This window comes from Macrotis lagotis, chromosome 8, assembly GCF_037893015.1.
Source record: "Macrotis lagotis isolate mMagLag1 chromosome 8, bilby.v1.9.chrom.fasta, whole genome shotgun sequence".
NCBI lineage: Eukaryota > Metazoa > Chordata > Mammalia > Peramelemorphia > Peramelidae > Macrotis > Macrotis lagotis.
The window spans coordinates 46,460,541-46,473,467 of NC_133665.1; the positions used below are offsets into that span (position 1 = coordinate 46,460,541).

General features: G+C 40.6%; 1 protein-coding gene across 2 annotated transcripts in view; it reads left to right on the forward strand.

The window, feature by feature from the left end:
- The first annotated feature begins 2,249 nt into the window (after window positions 1–2,249).
- Window positions 2,250–12,927, forward strand: part of PRKCB (protein kinase C beta) — a 704,261-nt gene continuing 693,583 nt past the window's right edge. For both annotated transcript variants that reach the window (XM_074196811.1, XM_074196810.1), the window contains exons 1-2: window positions 2,250–2,437; window positions 2,603–2,634. In XM_074196811.1, the coding sequence (XP_074052912.1) occupies window positions 2,265–2,437; window positions 2,603–2,634 (205 nt within the window). In that variant the 5' untranslated portion in view covers window positions 2,250–2,264. The remainder of the gene's footprint in view (window positions 2,438–2,602; window positions 2,635–12,927) is intronic.

Here is a 12,927-nt window from a genome sequence, read left to right on the forward strand (position 1 = left end):
CCCCTCCTGTACACAACCATGTGGTTTGTCCTGGGTTCGTTGCTCTGAACTTGTCTCCCCAGTAGAGAAACTAAACTTCCCATTGCTTCAATTCTACTTCCACCTCAAATTCCTGAGGAATAGATCTATCTTGGGTTAGTCTAAGGAGTTCTGGTTTAGGAGGTGCAAAAAAAAGTAAGTAGGAAGGGTAGCCACCGAGTACAATCATAATCAGATATAGAACAGGTAGTTTTACTCCTACAAAGGAAATGGAATGATAAACAGGAAAGAATCATAACTGATAGACTATTATTCAAATTTTGTTGGGACCTTTGTAACAGGGTCATTCATTAGTTCATTTGATCTCCACTGAGAATATCCCAATTAATGACAAGTGAATTTTTTCTCTGGGTTTCCTTAAAGAGGTCTTTCCTAATGACTGAGTCCTTTCCATGGATGCTTTGAAGTCAAAGGGCAGTGATAGGGCACTAACCATCCCTTATTCCCACTTCCAGTCCCATAGGCTGAAGCTGGTTATTGTTTGCTGTTACAAAACTGAATGGGTGAGTGAGTGGGCTTCATTCAAAGGGCAGGATGTTGGATAAAAGCCTCTAGTTGATGGGTTCAAAGGAAACAAACCTTTGTGTTGTCTCTTCCTACGTTTCCCCAAATCTCCTGTGAGGTTGTGGAGGCTTTCTAAAGACCTAAAAATAGAAATCCTCGGCCAACTTTCCCAAATACCTTGTACCTTTTAAAAATGACTGCTATTTTTTCCCTCTAGTAGCCTTTGAATAGCTAGGCAGAGGAGGCATATTTCATTATTGCTGTGAAACTTTTTTTGGAAGCTATGAAATTACTTTTACCTTGAAGCTGCCAAGAGAAAAGTTATCTGGTTAGAATTGATCTTTCTCAGGAAGAAGGGTCTTCCAGCTCCAACAAATACTACTTTCTGTCATCTCTAGAGACCTGTTCAGTCCCTTCTATAAAAGGGATGGACTGAAGGTGGGACCTTTAATATTGGTGTGAGCAAAGACAGGATTCAGATTTGCCTACATCTACCTTGTGTTAGTTGTTATTCAGTCATTTACAACCCTGATGGACACGTTGTGTCCTCCCGGTTTTCTCGGCAAAGCGGTTTTCCATTTCCTTCTAGGGCTCATTTTGCAGATAAGGAAACTGAGACAAACAGGGTTAAGTAACTTGTCCAGGCTCACATAGCTTTGTAAGTGTCTGAGGTCAGATTATCCTGGAACATATATAAACCTGTAATATTAATCGCTGTGTTACCTAGCTTATATTCATGTAGGGTTTTGTGGTTAATTTGTCAAGGGCTTAGCTTCCCTCACAACGACCCTGTGAGGCAGAGATTTTTATCTCCATTTTGTTGATGAGGAAAAACTGCTTAAGGAGGTCTAGAGACTGGTCAAGATCTTGCAACTAGCAGGTGCCGGAATTTTCTGTTAAAACCTTAGGTGTTCCAGCTTGACCCCACTGGGAGAGTTCTTTCTGCCGGGGACATTTGTGGTTTTGTTCGTCCCTCTCTGCCTCATCTATGCACACATCCCCATTTCTGCAGAAACTGAAAAGGAAGAGGTGCGTCAAGAAGACTTTATGAATGGCTGTTGAAGGGAGATGGCTATCTTTTCGCTGAATCTATGTCCCCTCCTGTCAAGATGACACTGAACTAGATAATGGAGAGGGAAAAGGGGGCTGCAGTGTCAGCGGCAGGGAGGGGCAGGCAGACAGGGGAAGCGAAGCCCGCAGATTTCCACACTGGCTCCCCTTCCAGTTTGAGAGCTCCTTTCTTCTTCCACGGCCGAGGATCGCCGTGTCGAGGACGGGGTGGATGAATGAATGGGGAGACTGCGCTGCCCCTGCAGCCGCAGTGATGGAGAAGCCGCTCGGGGCAGCGCTTCGGCCGGTCCCGACGTAAATCCGAGGCGGGCCGGGCCGGTCCAGTTACGGCAAACCCCGGGGCTGCGGATGCGCGAGGCGGGGTGGGGGAGGTCTGAAACCGCAGAGGGAGCGCGAGCATGTAAATCGGCGGCCCGGTGGGCGTGGCCCGGAGGAGTAATGCAAATGAAGGGGGCGGGCCCGCGGGCCCCGCCCCCCGCCCCCGCAGCTGCGGCCAGCGGTGCAGAGCGCAGCTGGAGCGGCTCGGGCGGCCGGGGGCAGTGGCGGCTCGGAGCTCGGCGCGGCGCGGCGCACGGAGCGCACGGCCCGGGCAGGCAGCCCCCCGCGGCCCCGGCCGCCTCGCCGCCTCGCCGCTCCCGGTCGCGCGCAAGATGGCTGACCCGGCCGCGGTGCCGCCGGCGGGCGAGGGCGAGGAGAACACGGTGCGCTTCGCCCGCAAAGGGGCCCTCCGGCAGAAGAACGTGCACGAGGTGAAGAACCACCGCTTCACCGCCCGCTTCTTCAAGCAGCCCACCTTCTGCAGCCACTGCACCGACTTCATCTGGTGAGCTGGGCCGGCGCCCCCCGCCCCGGGCGGCTGCGGCGGAGCCCCGGCCCCGCGACGCGCGGGCCCCGCCGGGCAACTTGGCTGGGGAGGGGGCGGGCGGGGCGCGGACCCCCGCGCCGGGCTCTCGCCTAACGCGTCTCTCCCGACTCCTTTTTTTTGCAGGGGATTCGGCAAGCAGGGATTTCAGTGCCAAGGTAGGTGTCACCTGAGGAGCAGGCCCACCCCGAGCGGCCGGAGGAAGCGCTCCCTCAGCCCCGCCGGGCGCCCGCGGGCAGGAAGCCCAGGCTGCCCAGCCCCGGGCCGCCCACCCAGGTGGGGGCCGCCCGCCCCGTGCGAACTTCCTGTCACACAGCTAATTCCATCTCCGAGCCTCTGGGGGGCAAAGGGGGGCTGTCAATGAGCGCCCCAGAAGGAGCTTCCTTCTGCTTCGCCCTCCCGCTGCCCCTCCTCCCCTTGGAACCTTTCTCCAAACTATCAGGACTTGATGTAGGTTGGAAGGTCATCCAGGTCCTGGCTCGGTCTTAAGCTAACCCCCCTCTTCCCGACAAAAAAAAAAAGAGCAAAAATAGAGGCTGCGGAAAGATTTTTGCTTCTCAGCCTTGAATTGCACAGAAGCCTCCTTTCCTCTCCCCATTTCCACCGCTTCTTGTTATATTTATTTCATCTGCCTCCATTTTTCTGGCACCGCTGTGAAGCAAAGACGCGGGCTCCCGCAATGAACCATTCCCTTCTTCAGAGCCTAAACGAATCTGAAACTTTTCTGACGTGACCTCTTAGGGCCACAGGTGGTAATTAAAATCAAACACTGATTGTCTTCGACTGTGTTCATAACATAAACGCAGCTATGCCATTTGCCAATTCAACATATCTGATGAGGTTAGTGATCCCTAACTCATTAAATTCCTGGAGTTTGGTCGGTAAATGCTTTTCAGCATTTTTTTTTTTATAAAGTGGACTCAATTATTTCAATTATTTATGAAGGTGTTTAAAATGTTTTTTAGAACAGAGGTTGCTGGTGACACAATCAGACTCACCATGTTGAACCTGAATGAGATCTTAGAAATCATTAAATCATAGAATCAAAGGACTTAGAGGTAGAAGGGACTTTGGGAAATGTCATTTCTCCAATTCTTCCCTCTTTTTTTCTTTACAAAAAGAAACCGAGGTTTAGAAAAGTGAATAACTTGTCCAAGGTCATACAACAGAACTGGGACTAGAGTGACCATTCCAAGTTTAGTTAACTTTATTCCTCCTGCATTGATAACATTAAGGCTTATAAAGCTCTTTTTTTTTGTTTTTTCAAGGCAATGGGGTTAAGTGACTTGCCCAAGGTCACAGAGCTAGGCAATTATTAAGTGTCTGAGGAAGGATCTGAACTCAGATCCTCCTGACTTAAGACACCACTACTCTATTCACTGTGCCACCTAGCTACTAATATAAAGCTCTTTTAAACTTTAAAGCAGCATATAAATGTTGAATGGAGCATCCGTAGTGCAGTCAGAAAGACCTGACTTCAAATCTTGTCTCAGACACTTACTTCATTTTTGTGATCTTGGGCACCTAACCTTTGTTTTCTTCAGTTTCTTCTACTATGAAAATAGGGATAATTGCACCTATCTCAAATTGTTGTTGTAAGGCTCAAATGAACTAATATTGTCTAGAACAATTAGTAATGTGCTTGACCCTTAGTGAGTGTTTAGCTTAATAAATGTAACCATCTCCTTTCATCTCATTTGAGAATTACAATCCTGGGAAATACAGGTCATACTGAGTAATACAGGAAATAAAATCCCATTTTACAGATCAGGAAATTAGGGCTCAGAGAGGTTGAAGTGGGAAACAAGTGTTCAGTCAGCTACCTGATTCACCTTGTTTGCTTCTTCATTCTCCATTAGTAGGATCCTTTAATTAGATGAGTGAGATTGTTATTTTTCTTTGAGGATTGTTTTTTTTTTGTCCTTTTCTTTTCCTGAGCCATCAATAGAAAAAAAAAATTATCTCAATATAAATACAATTCCAACAGCTAAATATTTCAACAAGACTAGGTGGTGATCAGGAGTAAATTTGCATTAAAAACTGGTGGAGGTACCCAACTTTGGGTTTGTTTAATGATTGGAGAATGTCATTTACCTTGCAAAGGAGGAGGCGCTTTTTTAGTGGGCACTAAGGTGGACATACAGATTCATTTTTGGTTATTTTTGATAGCTGATTTTTCAGGCTTCCCAGGGAGAAACTTGGCTGTATTTTAAAGGTTAAGATTAAGGAAAACTGGCATTCAAATATTCCCTCAAGCATTTATTATATGACAAGGGTCAAATCATTTAATCTTTCATCCTCAGTTTCCTCATCTGTAAAGTGGGAATAACAGTAGCATGTACTTAAAAAATTGTTATGAAGAGCAAATAAGATGACATGTAAAATGGTAGTAATTTTCAGTCCCTTAGAACTATCTTTCATATTATTGAAAATTCCTTAAAATTTCATATTTTGGAGATAAAGAAGAAATAATAATCATTGCTAAGTGCCTGATCCGAATATTAGGTGGACAGCAACTCAGCTCACATTTACATAAGACTTTGGGATTACAAGGTACATTTTCTAATAAAAGGCTAATGAGATAGATAATACAAGTTTTCTTATTCTATTTTACAAAGAGGAAGAGTAAATTGAGATGTAGAAAGGTGACTTGCCTAAATTCTCACCCAACTAGGAAATTAGATCTAAGTCTTGGATTGGAAGGTATCTGATTCTGAAATTTACTGTGACATAGTGCCTAGTATTTAACTAACTTATTATAGATAACAGAAATCATCAAAAGTTATAAGGTGTGGTGTGGATTTGATACAACTTCACATCTGCAATGGATAGGAAAAATCTTTTGGTTAAGTCTTGGCATTCATATCCTCAAGAAATATGCAAATTTTTGCTAGAACTTTAGGAACATAGTTTCTTTTATTAATGACAAAATAAGGCAACTAGATGGATTGAGTGCCAGGCCTGGAGTCAGGAAGACCTGGGTTCAAATCTCGCCTCAAATACTTACTAGCGATGTGATTCTGGGCAAATCATTTAACCTTGCTTGCTTCAGTTTCCTCATCTGTAAAATGAGTTGGAGAAGGGAAATGATAAACTACTTCAGTATCCTTGCTAAAAAAATTTCAAATGGGTCACAAAGAGTCAAATATGACTGAACAATAAGAAACAGCCAGTTTTTTCAGGTCTCCAATAAAATTTACATATGGTCAATATAGAATTCTCTAGCCCTATTCCTTTTCAGTCTTCCCATACCATAGCCATGATGTTGAGAGTTAAGGCCTGGATAGGACCAGTGATTTAGGTAGGTAGTTAATAGGTTAGGTGCAGTGTTCATGGTGAAATCCACTAGTCCTGCTTTTAAAAGGATGTGATTTATGACTCCCTGAGTTCTGGGTACATTTTGCCATCTCCTCCTTATCCTTCTCCTCCTCACAACAGGGTTTTCAGATTAGATTGCTTAGGTTGGTGAATAAATAGGAACAGAAAAATCTCAGGAATCAGGATGCCTTGAATAGATACCAAGAGAAGGAAAAGGAACTTTGTGGTAGAAGTAAAGGACACCAAATGATATTAGAAGGAGATACTACTCTTCGTAATCTTTTACATAGAACCATCCCTATAGTCATATTTCTTTCACCTTTTCTTGTAGTTCCTCTAATTTCAGTGAATTATACCATTTTAGAGATAGATGGACTCTATGGATCATTCCTAACTCAATTTCCTACCCAATTCAACATTATAACATTAAAAAACTTCTTATTGGTTATCTTCTGTTTTAATATCAACTTCATTTTTAAATGTACAATCCTTTAAACTTCCATTCCTTTCCTTTCTTATAACCATCCTTTGTAACAAAGAATAAAAAAGAAAGAAAGGGGGAAAAGTTTAGCAAAATTAATCAGCCCATTAACTGGGTCTTAAAAGATATTAAAAATTTCATATCCTAGTCCTCCAATTCTGCCTCCATAACAATCTTGATTTTTGTTGTTTAGTTGTTTTTTAGTCATGACCCACTCTTTGGGTTTTCTTGGCAAAGATACTAAAATGGGGGGTGGCTAGGTGGCACAATGGATAGAGCACCGGCCCTGGAGTCAGGAGTACCTGAGTTTAAATCTGGTCTCAGACACTTAGTAATTACCTAGCTGTGTGGCCTTGGGCAAGCCACTTAACCCCATTGCCTTGCAAAAATCTAAAAAAAAAAAAATACAAAAAAAAAGATGTTAAAATTGCCATTTCCTTCTCCAGCTTATTTTGTAGATGAGGAAACTGAAGCAAACATGGTTAAGTGACTTGCCATAGATCACACATCTAGACAGAGTCTGAGGTTAGGTTTGAACTCACAAAACTGAGTCTTCCTGACTACCTGTTTCAATTACTGATTAAGGATGGTGCTGCCTCTGAAACTCCATAAAATAAGCCTATCCTCTTGGGCTCATGATAGCACTTTCAATATGTGAAGACACTTGTTACTTTATTCCTGAATAAAGACTCACTTTTTTTTTTAGCTATTCCATTACAACTGTACTGTTCTTAGTCATGTTCTTCTTTCCAGGCTTTACTCATTAGGGGTAGAAGTATTTGTATAGCCCACAGATAAGTGAAGAGGGTTCGTTAACCATTAGTAACTGCATGTCATTAACTAGTTTGTTGGACCAAATGAGAGAATGACTTAGTCACAGTGTACTCATCTGCCAAATTAGAAGGTTGGGTTATATTGTCCTTAATGTCCCTGCCAGCTCTGATTCTATTCATTCATTTCCCTTCTAAAGCCCTTTCTGCTTTGTTTATGATTCTAAATAAGTTGAAGTTCAGTTTGTTGCAAAATTTCAGAACTGAAAGAGAACTTAGAGCATCTGTAGTTCAAGTATTGTATTCCCAGGAATAAGGAGGAAAATGAGGATGAGTGACTTATCCAAGGTCACTCAGAAGACCCTTTCAGAGTTGAATGTCAAAAATGCAATGGAAATCTTTGGGTTACGATGGGATTGTCTGAGAAAAGGAGTTGTTTTATTAGTAGCATTTGATAAGAGTCTTATTTTTGGTTTCATGATATGAAATGTAGATCTGAAGATCTGTCTCTGTGCAACATAATGCCTTATTAAGTAAATATGGAAAATGTGACCTTTTTGGAATCTAGTGGATATTGTAGACTAACTCCAAGATATTGACTTTAGGAAAAATAATATTTTCTGAATACCCATGATATGTAAGGTACTGCCAAGAATCAGATTCAAAGAGTTCATTGTTTGGATGGGTAAACAGGGAAAAGGATGTACTCTGGGGAAGAGAGTTGAATTATTATTATTTTTTAAAGTATAATTGTATACTTTCAAATACACTTGGTGATGAGTTCTGGGGGGATACTTGAGAAACAGAGGGACCCAGAGACAGGAGGACATGAGTTCAAATCAGGCCTCAGACGTATATTAGCTATATGCCCCTGGACAAGTCATTTAATCTCTATTTGCCTCAGTTTCCTCATCAGTAAAATTGGAATTGTAATAGCACCTTCCTCTCAAGATTGTTGTGAGAATCAAATAGAATAATATTTGAAAACCTTTGTATAGTGGCTGGCATATATAGCAAATGCTCTATAAATGTTAGCTATTATATTGTTACCCAAAGATGAGGAGCATACAGTCTAATAGGGGAGACATCATACAGACAATCTGTATAAATGTTATACGAACAAGATCAATTTAAGATAATCAAAAGAGGAAGATGATTTGGCAAGGTTTCTTTCAGAAAGTGGTATTTATTTAGGCCTTGGAGAAAGTCAGAGAGGCTAGGAGACTGAGACAAGGAGGGAAGAGATTCCAGACTACCAATTAGAAAGTCCAGCTGCTTAATGTAGATCATTTCATATGAACCTTACCATAGCTTTTGAGGTAGGTTTCCATTTTATAGATAAAGAAACTGAGGCTTGTGGGAATGACACACCTTGTGCCTGGTCATTTGGATAGTAAGGGTCAGAGGCAGAGTCTGTATTCAGGTCTTTCTGACTCTAGGTCTTACCAGCCTGTGCCAGCTGACTCTTTTCAGATGAAGGTGCTTTGAAATCTGTAAAATTTTTTCCAGCATTAACAGAAAATCAGCATTGGGAATCATCTGTTACCCTACCTAAAAAAACAAATGTCAACAACAGTTACAAAAAACTAGTATTGGGAATCACCTGTTACCCTACCTAAAAAACTAAACCAAAACAATAGTAACAAAAAAATCAGTATTGGGAATCACCTGAAACCCTACATAAAACAAAAGAAAACAAAAGAAAGCAATAACAGGAAAAAAACCTCAAGGATTGCAGATTACCTGTAATCCTACATAAAAAAACCCCAGGATTGGGTGTCACCTGTAACACAATATAAATCTTATCTTCTCAGCACTTAGATATTATGGGTCCTTCTTCAAAGAAGGTGGGATGGAACTAATAGACAAAATGGTCTTTGCTAGAAATTTCTATTGGTACTCTAGATTAAAATTCTTAAGGTTACAAAAGACCCTTTTACTTAAGGAAATGTGACCTTTAAAGGATAACAAAAAAATGTTATTCTTCTACTGAGTCAATTTCAGATAATAATCTTCCTATTATCCATTAGTTTCATTTTGAGTTGATTGAGTGGAGAGCTGAGGGGAAAGAGCAAGCCTTGATTGTCAGATTAAGATAAAAAGAAAAACATTTCAACCAAAGTTTATTGAATGAACAAGAGATAGTGAATGGACAGTTGAGGAAATGGTAGTTGAGGATATGAGGTAGAGAATCAAAAAACTTGGGGCCAGATTCAGTCCAGTTTTACCAAGTAAAGCTGCTCTGCATCTTAATTTTTACTCTAGAAGCAACTAGTTTTCTATGGTGGATAAAACACCATAGTGTAATCAAGAAGACCTGAGTTCCAAACCAGATGCAGTCACTCACTGATTGTGTGACTTTGGGGAAGATCACTCTAGTATCTTTTGCCAAGAAAAGCCCAAATAGAATCATGAAGAATCAGACATGACAGAAAATGACTGAATAACAATAAAAAAACCCCAAATATAACATTGATTTTTATGGGGAGAAATGCTTTTCAAGTTCCAAAGAACTAAATTACAACTTAAACAGCTGATTAAATTATTTTGGGGGGGGTGGAGAAAACTTGGTTTTCTCATCAGTGAAATGGGCATATGATCACTAAGCTGCCTATTTCATGGAACTGTTGTTGTAAGAAGTGACAAAGTTAGTTTCACAGCTTTTTTTTTTAGGTTTTTGCAAGGCAAATGGGGTTAAGTGGCTTGCCCAAGGCCACACAGCTAGGTAATTATTAAGTGTCTGAGACCAGATTTGAACCCAAGTACTCCTGACTCCAAGGCCTGTGCTTTATCCACTATGGCACCTAGCCGCCCCCTTTAGCTTCACACTTAAAGCACATCATTTGAATGTGATGGATGATTATGAGAAATCAGTTATGTTTATTTGAGACTGTTTGAAGTCTTAGGAGATCTGTTTGTCTTGTAATGGGCCAAAACAAAGACCCAGATTGGGGTTGGAACAAAGCAAAATAATTTCTTTTCAAAATTTATTATTGCAGTTTTATTTAATAGGTCATCACCACCTGTCCATTTGATTCTCACTGTTTCATTCTTCCTCTTGCCAGATGGGTAATGTTGTTGCTCTGAATTAGAGGAGGATGAAGAACACATTGTTTCCTTGCCACCATCAGCCCCTCTCATTAAGCTGTTTTATATCCTAAGTGTGGACTGGCGGAGTAACAGTGATAAAGCACTTCAGTTAGCAGGACAGGCGGCCTTGCAAAGGAGCTAATCTAGGGGAAGTGCTGACCCAGGGGAAATTAGCTCGCTTCCCTCCCCAGGGACTTTTCCCTGAATTGTACCCATGAGCCTTTGTCTTGGCTTTCTTTCAGTTACACTTCTGCAATAAGACAACACCAAAGCCCAGAGACAGGCATCCTTCAGTTAGCAAATACTGGCTGCATTAGAGTGGAAAGAACCCTGGGTTACTGGTACCAGGGAGAGTTGAGTTCTAGTTCTAACTCTACAACTAGCAAACTATGACCCTTTAGCAGGTTTCTGTTCTTCTGGGTCTGTTTCCTCCTGTGTAAAATGAAGGGTTTTGGACTAATTGATCTCCAAACTTACTTTTTCATTTGCATAGCCTAACGTCTAAGCTCTATCCTTCCTTTGGAATAATTTTTAACTATTGAATTCAATTCAACATTCAACTCTCATCTAGCCTCTAACTTCCTCATTTTATAGATAAGAAACAGTCCCAGGGTTAAGAAGTGATCAACTTAAGATGATACAGGTTTTGTTGTCTTTTGTGTGTGCATGTGTGTGTATGTGTACATGTTTGTGTGTATGTATGTGTGGCAGACATAGGTTGCCTAGCCTTTAGGATTATGTTCTGTTATATTATCACTCTGATACTATTGCGTTATTTACTGTGTCCTCAGTCCTGTCCTGGGGATGGCCTTTGATAACTATTAGACCTGGTTCTCCAGTGAGCTCATAATCTAAGGAATCTAAAGACAGATACTAAAGTCTTCTGGGAAGGTTTGGGAGTGATATGACAGAAGGATCTGAGCTTGGTCCTATCCTTGTCATCATTTTTATCAGGGATTTTGGTGAAAGCATAGGAAACATTCTTATCAAATGTAAGAATAACAAGAAGTTAGGATGAATTATTAATAAAAATAGGTTACTGCACTACGATTCCTCAAATCTCTATATATTAGGATAATAGACTAAGACTAATAAGAAATTTAACAGTGATACATGTAAAGTTGTACACTTGTAAATACAAGATGGAAAAAAAATGTGGATCGATTACTTCCTAAAGAATATCTATGGGTTTTATTAGACTTCAGGCTCATTATGAATCAATGGTATAACATGACAGCCAGAAAACTACATTTAGAGAAAGATAATGCCAAGAATGAGGAGGCACATAGTCCTTCTGCCCCTTGCTCTGACCAGACTACACTTGCAGTATTGTGTTGGATTCTGGATATTCAGTTTTTGGAAGAATGCTGATAAGCTTGAGTGAATCCTAAGGAGGGTATATCCAAATGATAAGCTGAAAACTATAACATAGGCAGATCCACAGAAGATATCAAGGTTAGACTAGGAACAATGAATTTATAGAAGTTGAAGATATATATTTTGAAATTTAAAATGAAAAATTTCCCAACACTCAGAGCTGTTAAAAAATTAGACTACTTTAGAAAGTTCTTAGAGGAGAGGTTGTTAGTGTTTAGGTGATGTTCTAAGAAAAGTTCCCATTTAGGGTGTGGACTGGAATGGATTGCTTTTGAAGTATCTACCAGCTCTAGAATTTAGTGATCAGAAAACTCCTGATCAAGAAACAAGGTATGTACCTCTGTACCTAAAGGACTTTGAGGGTTAGACTGATAATAGGGAAGAATATTAGCAAAGGTGACACTAAATCTGAAGCCTTGGAATGGGTAGGAATATAAAAGATAGAATTAGAAGAAATCTCATAGATCACCTAGTTCATTCTCCTCATTTTACAGTGAGGAAATTGAGATCCAGAAAAGTTAAGTATAGTGAATAATGGAGTTAAAGTTTGAACTTGGGTTTTCGGATTCTCAATTCAGGGTTGAATTCTCTTAAGGATTTAGAGACTTCTTGTCTGCCATTTGTGGTACCAATTGTATTACATAGAAAATTTTAAAAGTAGAACCATTATTTGTTATCTTCCTTCCTCTTTTCCCAATCCTATTTGAAACTTTTTGACATCCTTTCTGACTGTACTACATTTTTTTCCAACCTAGTATGGAATCTCTTCAGTAAAAGGATAAAACTATTTTCTATCTGTGGAAATGTGTCCTTTTTTTGAGTGGGTGAAGAGCCTGAGAAATGAGTGAAAAAAATAGAAATGGAAACATTTAGGAATACCTCTATGAAAATGAAACTGATAAGCAATGTGGTTTCTTTTTGTGTTTTTTTTTTTTTTTAGGTTTTTGCAAGGCAAATGGGGTTAAGTGGCTTGCCCAAGGTCACACAGCTAGGTAATTTTTAAGTACCTGAGACCGATTTGAACCCAGGTACTCCTGACTCCAAGGCCAGTGCTCTACGCCACCTAGCTGCCCCAAGCAATGTGGTTTCATTGGAGGAATGCTAGATTTGTTGTCTGAAGACCTAAATTTGAATCTAGACTCTGTCCTTATTTCCTTTGTGACTTTTGGAAAATAATTTCATCTCACCAGGCTTCATTTTCTTCTAAGATTCTTCCAGGCTCTGACTACTTTGGCAGTATCTAATCTGGTGCTACTTCCTATGAAATGGAAGTCTAAATGGGGAGATTCTACAGCATTCATTGTTATCATTCTCCCCATACCCCTTACCTATAGTCCATGTAACTAAATTATAGATAAAGTAGACTGAAAATAATATTTATATGGTCTTACTGACCTTTTGACAAATAGTCTGAA